Source organism: Diaphorina citri, unplaced genomic scaffold (assembly GCF_000475195.1).
Source record: "Diaphorina citri unplaced genomic scaffold, Diaci psyllid genome assembly version 1.1 scaffold78, whole genome shotgun sequence".
In the NCBI taxonomy this organism is placed as follows: domain Eukaryota; kingdom Metazoa; phylum Arthropoda; class Insecta; order Hemiptera; family Psyllidae; genus Diaphorina; species Diaphorina citri.
The window spans coordinates 110193-121731 of record NW_007377515.1 but is presented as its reverse complement, the minus strand read 5'-3'; the positions used below and the strand labels follow the sequence as shown (position 1 = coordinate 121731).

At 36.1% G+C, this 11539-nt stretch overlaps 1 protein-coding gene across 1 annotated transcript; it reads left to right on the top strand.

Annotated features, from left to right (window-relative positions):
• Positions 1–1978: 1978 nt before the first annotated feature.
• Positions 1979–10188, top strand: LOC103522073 (piezo-type mechanosensitive ion channel component-like). Its single transcript, XM_026832441.1, has 13 exons — positions 1979–2284; positions 2443–2642; positions 2865–3012; positions 3259–4342; positions 4786–4946; positions 5270–5537; positions 5662–5885; positions 6589–6750; positions 7026–7152; positions 8198–8469; positions 9127–9317; positions 9566–9799; positions 10028–10188. The coding sequence occupies exons 1-13, from the start codon at positions 1992–1994 to the stop codon at positions 10186–10188; spliced, it is 3525 nt and encodes a 1174-aa protein (XP_026688242.1). The 5' UTR covers positions 1979–1991.
• The last annotated feature ends 1351 nt before the right edge of the window (positions 10189–11539 follow it).

Below are 11539 nucleotides of genomic sequence, written 5' to 3'. Positions count from 1 at the left end.
TCTGAAGAGTCCCACAGCTTCAAAAAAGCCTCGTTTATTGGATGGAATTTTTCTGACTCCCCCCTCTCTCTCTCTCTCTCTCTCTTCTTCTTCTTCTTCTTTCAAAGGTGGAAGAAGCACCTACACAGTTCTGTTGTTTGCTGTTAGTCTATTTCTGCTGTTCCTTCAAATTGTTTTTCAACTCCTTCCAAATAAATACAAACCGTCAACAGATCTTGTACACTCAAAATTCCCAGGTAAGTGGTTGAAGAAACCAAATCTAGTTCAAACCATTTGTGTTCAAACAATAGGTAAGTAGGTAAGTCCCCTCCTGTCACTCTCCGCAGTGGTATCGCCCAGTCAAACCATCATTGATCAAGGTCAGTTCAATGAGAAAGCAACGAAAAACAAATACATAAACAAAAACAAATAAACAACAAACAGAGATCTCAAGCTAATCTCAATGAGATCACCAACCTCAAAGGGACTTTGTTGAAAATGCCTTTACTTTTCAAATTAGTAAGATTTATGAACAGCTTTATCGATTTTATGACCCCCAGTTTTATTATTAGAAGATCCTTCTTGGACCGCATTGAATAGTATAATAGATAATTTGACCTCTTCTTGATTTAGGTATTTCATTATATTTTGCATTTCAGTATACAAACACCCTTCTCATGAAAGAGCTCAGCTTTGCTTTCAAACCGAGACAGTTGTCACTCTCCGCAGTAGTATCCCCCAGTCAAACCATCATTGACCAAGGTCAGTTCAATGAGAAAGCAACGAAAAACAAATACATAAACAAAAACAAATAAAAAACAAACAGAGATCTCAAGCTAATCTCAATGAGATCACCAACCTCGAAGGGACTTTGTTGAAAATGCCCTTTCTTTTCAAATTAGTAAGATTTATGAACAGCTTTATCGACTTTATGACCACCAGTTTTATTATTAGAAGATCCTTCTTGGACCGCATTGAATAGTAAGAGTGCCTGGCCTAACAGAATATCTTGTGCTTCCCATGCTTTTCCGAGGTTCTTGCAACTTACGAGTAATATTGAATTAAATGTTGACTTTCTCAACTTATTGTACAGGTGTTGTTTGCGCAATAGAGATACTGAAAATCGTCAAATAGGTAATGATGACAAACAAAAAGTTAACATGAGACTACAGCGCCGACGTGGTGACTGCGTGGAATAACAGATCTCTGACTACCCGTAGTACGGGTGGTATCCTTATAGGAACGTATACGGTGTACATAATATATTATTTATTTATGTTGTTTTCCTTTTCATTTCAGGCAAGTTCGTTGTGTTGGTCATGTTATGTCTCACAGGGACATTTTGTCCATGCTGGTCCGAACTGATCTACTTCGCGACATTCATACTATTCAGTACAATCATATCGTTCGGCCGAACCATAGATAGATGCTTTGGACATCTGTGTCAGTTTCTCGCCATTGTTGTCATGGTTCATTGTTTGGTCATCTTCTTCTATCAGACGAGGTGGATACAAAGTTTGATCCCTCCTGAAACTGTTATAGCCAGGTTAGTATCATTATGAGTTCTCCCCGTCCCTTAAAAGACTTAACAGTAGTAAAGGACGTGGCCGTATAAGTAGTGCTTTATTTAGACTGTCAGCTTAGAACAAGTTGTTTCATTATACCAACTAGATCGTTGGTAGATCAGCCGTAGATAGTTTTCACTGTATCACAAGTTTATTAGAACAAGTTGTTTCATTATACCAACTAGATCGTTGGTAGATCAGCCGTAGATAGTTTTCACTGTATCACAAGTTTATGGGTTTGTAAGTTGACCTAAAACTATTCGTAAAAGTATCTACACATTTGTCTGCTTAGATTTCACTTGGTCATTGGACAAAAACTGTGCCATCGATTGTTAATAAATTGAGGTATTGTTCAAAATATCAATACATATTAGGAATATCCGGATTGGTGGATAGGTAGATAATATTATTATCTAACTGAAAAAGTATTGTATTTCAGATGACTTTATGGTTTTGTTTTTATCGATGAAACACTTGTCAATAGTAAAACTTGAATCAAAATTGAAACAACAGAATAAAACATTTGCTGGAGGATCCAATGAACAAATCGAGGATTTCACTAACAGTACAAACCCTACCCGGAATTACTATCAGTACATGTACTCTTCTGTGGATGTTATCAAGACATACCTCTTTGGCACATCTTTCTGGGTGACGTTGACTTGTGTGTTTGCCATCTACAAGAGTCAGCCTTACATGTTCTCTTTGGGATATTTGACCAGTGTTTTCCTTTTACTGTGGTAAGTGAAAGAAGCCTTGTCTTTCTGAACTTTACACAATAATTTGTCTTCAGCGATTAGGAAATTTCAGTAAGGAATAATGTATTGTAGTTTAGAGTACTTATGTCAAAGAAGAAATCAACATCGATTGAGTTGTTCAATATGTTCCACCTTTCCAGGCTTGGTAATGAGTTCTACTTGAAATCTCCGAAACAAATCCTCAAGTACATGAATGCGCTTATATTTTACACTTTGTTCGTAATTCTGGTAAAGATTGTATTACTGGTTTCACATTCAGAGAAAATCAACTTGCGTCAGCTGTGTTACTACTTTGAATTTTTCGTACCCATTACAATTCAAAAAGAATCTAGATATGACTGTAAGTAGATCAAAACCAAAGAAGGTCAAAAAAGTATTATAGAAGAATAGGGGAATAGCTGACGCCGAATTTTGAAAGAGATAATGTATTCTGTAAGTATCTATTTTACAATTGAAGAGGATAGCACCGGATCTGGTTCCAAAATATACAATAGGTATTCCTTGTTATGAAGATTTCAAAAAGAAAGGGTTAACTTTTAAGATTCAAATTAATTTCTTTCAGTGGAATGTCAAATCGACGCAAACAACATTGACCTATTTTGGGATGCCATTTGTTTCTCTATCTTCCTCTTTCAAAAAAGGATTTTTCGAAGCTATTATTTCTTGCATGTTGTGACAAAAACAAAATATATGGTACTTGAAGCCTCCCGGTAAGTTATACATTTATTATCTTGATGAAATTTTGATTCCCCTTTATAAATTCTTCACTATCGGGTTTTCGATGTACGGAGGAGATGGTGAAACTGGGGAAAATACGGGACACGCGTGTCCCGTACGGGACATTTTGAAAAGTGTCCAAAATACGGGACGTCCCGGGAAATACGGGACGTCTGGCAACCCTAGCTCACAATCTCACATCGACAATCATCACTTGTTAAACTCCAACATTTTTGCAGGGGACAGAAGAAAATCGCAGAAATAGAACAAGAAAATTACAAAATCTATCAGGCAAAGAACATGAAGAATTATTTACGAGTGAGAAGGAGAGTGAAAGAAATGGATTCAAACTTACAACTACAAGGTCGTGCGCCACGGTATCATCATGAAGCTCTACGATCCGGTGACTATTACATGTTTTCACATATTGATAAATTCATCAATTCGAATAAAACTCCTAAATCCAATAAAATTAGCCCTAAAGGCCAAGAAACTAGCCCTAAAGGCCAAGAAACTAGCCCTAAAGACCAAGAAACTAGCCCTAAAGACCAAGAAACTAGCCCTAAAGACCAAGAAACTAGCCCTAAAGACCAAGAAACTAGCCCTAAAGACCAAGAAACTAGCCCTAAAGACCAAGAAACTAGCCCTAAAGACCAAGAAACTAGCCCTAAAGACCAAGAAACTAGCCCTAAAGACCAAGAAACTAGCCCTAAAGACCAAGAAACTAGCCCTAAAGACCAAGAAACTAGCCCTAAAGACCAAGAAACTAGCCCTAAAGACCAAGAAACTAGTGCTGAAGGGGAAACCAAAGAATACAGAACGCGATCAGCAAAATATTGGCATTATACAGTTTCACTCTTTGAAAAACTCACTATCGCACTTATAAAATGGTTTGATGACAAATCTAAAAGTTATTATAGTACCAGAGAGACAATCAATAAAGAGAAACAGGAGTACTACAGAAAGACTGTCGAAATAAACGAAGATAACACCAATGAAACTAAACCAGAGGAAAACTTTATTGAAATAACCTTCGTAGAAAATAACAACATTTTTCGAACGGAAAAAATGGCAAAACCTTCCCTGAAGCAAGAAAAAGTGATGAGTAAAGAAACCAACTTACTTCTGCAACTCTATTTCTCAGTTTATCATTCGATTATATCCAACACTACCATCATAATGTATGCTGTGATCATTGTGCATCAGGCAACGACAGCCAGTCTCTTGAATCTGCCTATATCATTATTCTTATTCTTGTGGGGTTCATTGTCTGTACCTCGACCATCTGTATCTTTTTGGATATTTCTCATTACTTATGTTGAGGTACGTTTTTTGGAAAACCCATTGTCTGTACCTCGACCATCTGTATCTTTTTGGATATTTCTCATTACTTATGTTGAGGTACGTTTTTTGGAAAACCTTCATTAAATTCATTAAATAAATTGTGATATATAAATACATAGAAGTTAATCCATGGCTTCACTCAGCCTCGTGAGGACATTATTACTTGTTCATTAAATAAATTGTGATATATAAATACATAGAAGTTAATCCATGGCTTCACTCAGCCTCGTGAGGACATTATTACTTGTATTGCTAATTGCTAGGTACTACTGATCATAGAGTTCCCTCGGGCGAAATAAAAATCAACATCAAATGAACCAGATTCAAGGGATATTGATTAGGAACATTTTCTAATAAGACAAGTAAAAAAAGACAAATGTTACCATTATTCGACATTCATACTATTTTCCTACATTTTGCAGATCATGATTGTTATCAAGTTCGTTTTCAGTTTCGAAACAATTAAATGGAATATTTTTGAAACAGATGATGTATTTTTCCCTCCAAAATTCGTTGGCGTTTCAAAAAGTGAAAGGATTTCTTTCATGGACATTTGTCTACTTCTCGTCCTATTCCATCACAGGTAAAACGAAATAAAACCTTTTCTATTTTCTTTATATATGAGGCACGTCTAGAAAGTAAGTGTACTGAGGCTCCCTTCGGCCTTGGTCCGTGATAATTTCAGCACACTTACTTTCTGGCCGTGCCTCGTACCTAGTAAGTAAGTGTACTGAGGCTCCCTTCGGCCTTGGTCCGTGATAATTTCAGCACACTTACTTTCTGGCCGTGCCTCGTACCTAGTAAGAAAATATTATTATTTAACTCTTTTTATTTGGAATGTAAAAAATACTCGAACATTATGGGCCGAATGTTTATAATGTTTCCTTTTAAATTGTTTCATTCTAGACATGTGTTGAAATCATGGGGCTTATGGGCTCAAGCATCTTTCCCAGAATCGACAAAATCCACTGAAAAACTCATTGTAACTGAAAGTATGAGCGCTATAAAAAACGTGTGGCTATGTTTGAAGAAGTACATGCAACCAATCACAGAATTCCTAGTGTCTGTATTCAAAGAGAAAAGAGAAACGATCAACAAAGACGTCTATCTTTACATGTTTATCTGTGACTTCTTTATTTTTGCCATTCTGTTTGCCAAGTTTGATTCTTTTGTGGTAAGTTTTGATATTCATATTGCATATTGTTAACATTACTTGAGCTCGATATAAATAACGAGTTTTGATTCATAACAAGTGTTTAAAATATACAAATGAATTTCGTCTCAACTTTTAATTTCAGCCTCCAGATGAAGCAACCGATGTATCGGAATATTTTCAAATCAAGCAAAGTCGAAAATTCACTCTGACCTACGTCCTGTTTTTGATTTCGCAATTCTTCCTTATTCTAGCAGATAGAGTTCTGTATTTGAGAAAATTTCTAAAGGGTAAAATTGTGTTCGATATGGTGCAGATCATCGGTTTCCATGTCTTGATTTTCTTCGTTCATCCAATTTATACCAATAGGTAAGTTTGACAGTTTAGTGTTGAAAGTGTTGAACTCATATACTTATGAGCTTCCTAACTTGTACTTTCTTTTAAAAAATTCAGGAGTTAAATTAATTTCTCCTAACTTTATCAAATGCACATTTCAGTGTGTTATGGATCTACTCAACATACGTCGTATTCCTGTCACTGAGAGTGATGAGAAAAATACTGACCAAAAACGTCGAGCTCATTATTTGCGAAGAACTGCCCTACGTGAACCGAGTGTGGGAGGTAAGTATTGTTGACGGCAACACTGGAAACACTAAAGAGAGAAAACCACACACTTAATGTGCATTTTATTATTAGTGTTGAATTAACCGTAAAAGAGTAGCTCTCCTTATATTATCCTTAACTAACTTGCTGTCTGTCAGATCACTCTGAGGGGTGTTGAAAGTGTTGAATTAACCGTAAAAGAGTAGCTCTCCTTATATTATCCTTAACTAACTTGCTGTCTGTCAGATCACTCTGAGGGGGTTTTTTTTTCAGTCAATATATTAATCCCATGTACCTACATGTTTTATTTCTTTTTCTGTGTTGAATTAACCGTAAAAGAGTAGCTCTCCTTATATTATCCTTAACTAACTTGCTGTCTGTCAGATCACTCTGAGGGTTTTTTTTTTTCAGTCAATATATTAATCCCATGTACCTACATGTTTTATTTCTTTTCTTTTTCGTTTTTCAGATATTTCAAGGAGTCTTTATTTCCTCAGTTAACGTTCATCATCAAATCAACCTACTTTGCAATCTCTTCTTATATCATCCGTTTTGGATATCCAAAGAAAATGGTTGGAAACATTTTGCAAAAGGACAATGTGGGACTCCTCCACAAATATATCTACCAACTGTACGTATCTACCGGTCCTCCCTATCTATTAGTGTAGGACTAGATATATATGTAATAACTATCTACATCAAAATGATAGCTACATTATTATTCTCTAGAAATAAATTACTGAAAGTTCTCAAAGAAATGAAATTGGACTGACAGAAATGATACATATCTAATACTTACACTAAGTTTGGTTAATTATTATTTTGATATTATCATCAAATAACTTCGAATTCACTGATGTCGTAACCAATAAAATTCGCCTATGACTAATATTAACTTCTCTTCAGGTACATGCTAATACCCTTTCTGCACGAAATGAGGACCATCATGGATTGGATATGGACTGACACTTCGCTGACTTTAGGAGAATGGTTCCGCCACGAAGATATTTACACAAAACTGTACCTTATTAGGGTGAGTCAAATTCAAAGAAAATTGTTACAAAAAAGCAAAGGAGCATGTCATCAATAAGCAGTGACCAGAAAGATTATAGGGTTAGGTTAAACACAAAAAAATCTGGTGTGAACATCACACGACTTTCCTTATCCTATTGAATGGTGCTTATTTGGGTGTTCTGTTGTAACATTTACAATATATCTCTAACCGTTTAGTCAATATAGCTGAAAACCGCCAAAAAGCGGTCAAAATACCGCCAACCGCAGCATCTATTTTAACCAAACGGACTGCAACATTCGTATTCTTTGTTTTCTGATGTCACTTACTTCGATACAGATGACACTATAGTGTCCTGTCTAAAATATTTAATGAACTATGGATTCTACAGATTCAGTCTGGAAGTGAGTAGATGCATACGATACAGATGACACTATAGTGTCCTGTCTAAAATATTTAATGAACTATGGATTCTACAGATTCAGTCTGGAAGTGAGTAGATGCATATTATAACTACATATTTCAACAAGCAGTTCAATAGATATTGGGGGTTGGGTTTCAGTAGTATGTATATTTTATTTACTAACATAATTATTTAAGAAATAATTTTATATTTAGGTAGGTACCTCCCTACATCTCTCCCTAGATGTGTCACTATGTGGAGTTAGGTAAATATCAATCTAGTTTGCTGGACTATGATAGTTGATTTTGTTTGCTGAACTCGATCATTTGACTGTTTTCAGGTGTGCTTCATTGCGATGACCATTTCCACTGTACATCGACCAGGCTTCTTGTCACTAATAATGCTTCTGTGGTTGACTTGTTTCGTTTTCATGTCAAGATCAAAAGTCAACAAAATCTGGAAAATCTTCATAATGTACATGATCATTGTGATTCCAATCCAGTACTTAGCTATTGTGAACACTATTCCTTTGAAATAGGAGCTTCCTTTTTCATTGTTGTGATTTCTGAATGATTACCTCGCCATTTTCATCTCGTCTTTTCTCCCATATCTCTCTCTTTTCTCCCACGACCCACCTTTGCTCCCACTTCTCTTCCATTCTAGTGTGATGCCCAAGCCGATGACGCAAGTCCATATCCCAAAGGAGTCAAGTACCCTCTGTCCCGCAAGTACTTGTTCGGATTCCTCATCCTCTCCCTCATCATCCTGTGCATATGGTTCCCAATCTTACTATTCACGGACTACGGGTTCGAATCCGGCGCTCAACCGGACCTACCTGTGGAGTTCAAATTGACCGTTCGCTTGGAGGCGTATCCACCGATGTACATTCAAATCGTTCACAAAACTCAACTTGTTCCGTATGTGATTCATTTTTGGTGATTTTCATTTATTTTTGCAATTTTATTCCAGCCAAGCCCAAAACCAAGGGGTATGGAAGAGATTGATCAAAAATGTCAACCCCACTTAAGTGGAAAAGACATAGTAAAAGAAGAAGAAAAAACTCAGAACATACATTTTTCATATAAATGGTATACCCATCCGTATAAGCAGAGCTTGTGCCACGGATGGGGAGCTTGTGCCACGGATGGGGAAAACAGATGCTTGTGCCACGGATGGATTTTGTAACAGATGCTGTTATGTCTCCTTTATTCTATGTTTGGTGCTTTCTGTTCAATTCTTTTCCAAATTGAACGGTTTTGATTGTGTGGATCGTTCTCTCACGTCTGACAAACCTGGACCGCTACCCACGTTTCGGCCGTCTGACAGACGGAGCGTGAGAAGCCGGACTTATTTATTTATTTTTTCATTTTGTAACAGATGCTGTTACGTCTCCTTTATTCTATGTTTGGTGCTTTCTGTTCGAACTTATTTATTTATTTTTTCATTTTGTAACAGATGCTGTTACGTCTCCTTTATTCTATGTTTGGTGCTTTCTGTTCGATTTTTTTTTTCCAAATTGAACGGTTTTGATTGTGTTTATTGAAGTGTTATTAACATTCAGGACACGTTCCATGACAACCTACTTTCAACAGGATTTCAGATGAAGCATACGGGCTTCTACTTCACCAGTACACATCTTCCACCGAAGCTAGAAGACTTTTAAAAGCGTTCAATCACAAACTTGTGTTTGCTGCTCCATTCGATCCGCAAAGTTCGTGGCAAATCTCACCAGAGCAAGCGACAAATCTTGAAAAGCAACTGAAATGCACGAATAATTCAACAGGTAAGCCCGTCGTACTTATTTATCGCCTTTCAACGCAATTTCTATACCTTCTTAGGTGAAATTGAGGTCAATTTGAAAGTCCTGTCATTTAGTTACCAAATATTCAAATAGTGGTTACTGAAATGGTTTCTTTTTCCAGATCCACCCAACTGTCACTTCTTAGGTGAAATTGAGGTCAATTTGAAAGTCCTGTCATTTAGTTACCAAATATTCAAATAGTGGTTACTGAAATGGTTTCTTTTTTCCAGATCCACCCAACTGTCAGGTTAAAATGACAGTAACTGTTGATATGCAAAAAGAAAAGGATACGGTAACTGCTACACATTCTGTTCAACTGCTAAATGAGACTAAAACAGCATTGAGTAAAGCACTATTTGAAAATACTGGGAATAATACGATCACAATTAAGAACGTGTTTCCCAAATTTGTCAAAAGCTCTTCTGAACATGTTTTCTTGAGTCAGTTGATGAGTTTTGATTCTAGTAAGTATTCCTGGAGTAGTGGGGAACCATTTCTGAAAGGCAAAAAGGCATGCTTTTGTGGCTTACAAGTGATATATTTTATGGGAGAATTGTAGCACTTGTGGTTCACTGAAGTCTGGAAGTCCTTCAGAGAGTTAAACAGCTACTATTGAGACTCAGAGGGTTATGTGAAACAAACTTATACAGACAAACTAAATTCAAAATCGTCGTTTGTTTCCAACATTTCAGAAGTTTCAAACCAGCACTTCTTTGACGTCAACATGACTCTGAAATTTTCTCCTGATGGGAAATCTTTGAAAAATGCGACTACCGCTTGGACCACTATACATTCGGACTATTCCAATATGAGCCAGAAGACAGTCATTGAGATTCTGTTGTTTCAATTTTGATTCAAGTTTTACTATTGACAAGTGTTTCATCGATAAAAACAAAACCATAAAGTCATCTGAAATACAAAACTCTTTCAGTTAGATAATAATATTATCTATCTATCCACCAACCCGGATATTCCTAATATGTATTGATATTTTGAATAATACCTCAATTTATTAACAATGAATGGCACAGTTTTTGTCCAATGACCAAGTGAAATCTAAGCAGACAAATGTGTAGATACTTTTACGAATAGTTTTAGGTCAACTTACAAAATATGTAACCCGTAGCCGGCCGAAATAACAGTGTTGTTAAATTGTCCCCAGGAATTATCCATGGAGTGATTGACTGCATTACTGAAAAAGAAATAAGAGAACATGATGTACTTTCGAAAAGCGCAAATAATAAAACGCTCCTCGTGGTCAGTGAAAATACGTGGTCGATGAAATACATGATGTACTTTCGAAAAGCGCAAATAATAAAACGCTCCTCGTGGTCAGTGAAAATACGTGGTCGATGAAATATAGGTACGAGCATGGAATCTTTTAATAAATCTTACATGAAATTTTCAAAGGAATAGTGTTCACAATAGCTAAGTACTGGATTGGAATCACAATGATCATGTACATTATGAAGATTTTCCAGATTTTGTTGACTTTTGATCTTGACATGAAAACGAAACAAGTCAACCACAGAAGCATTATTAGTGACAAGAAGCCTGGTCGATGTACAGTGGAAATGGTCATCGCAATGAAGCACACCTGAAAACAGTCAAATGATCGAGTTCAGCAAACAAAATCAACTATCATAGTCCAGCAAACTAGATTGATATTTACCTAACTCCACATAGTGACACATCTAGGGAGAGATGTAGGGAGGTACCTACCTAAATATAAAATTATTTCTTAAATAATTATGTTAGTAAATTAAAATATACATACTACTGAAACCCAACCCCCAATATCTATTGAACTGCTTGTTGAAATATGTAGTTATAATATGCATTATGCATCTACTCACTTCCAGACTGAATCTGTAGAATCCATAGTTCATTAAATATTTTAGACAGGACACTATAGTGTCATCTGTATCGAAGTAAGTGACATCAGAAAACAAAGAATACGAATGTTGCAGTCTGTTCAAATTCTCAAAAAGCGTAATAACGCATATGATGAGAACATAGCCAATCAGTTCATCAAATATATTGGAGGTTTTGAAAATTCCAAAAACCAGCCAGGCTTCTTTGGGTACCAGTTCAAACTGTAGAAAAAATCTAGCTGCATATACATCTTCTGTTTGATTTTGAGATGACACCTGATAAATCATGAAGAATAGTATAAGCCTGGAAACACAATAATTAATATGTTT

Coding starts and splice junctions, on each gene's coding strand:
- LOC103522073 (XM_026832441.1), top strand. CDS start 1,992: ATGGTTTTGTTTTTATCGATGAAACACTTGTCAATAGTAAAACTTGAA. Junction 4,343..4,785: donor TTCTCATTACTTATGTTGAG/GTACGTTTTTTG, acceptor TACATTTTGCAG/ATCATGATTGTTATCAAGTT. Junction 9,800..10,027: donor GTTGATGAGTTTTGATTCTA/GTAAGTATTCCT, acceptor CCAACATTTCAG/AAGTTTCAAACCAGCACTTC.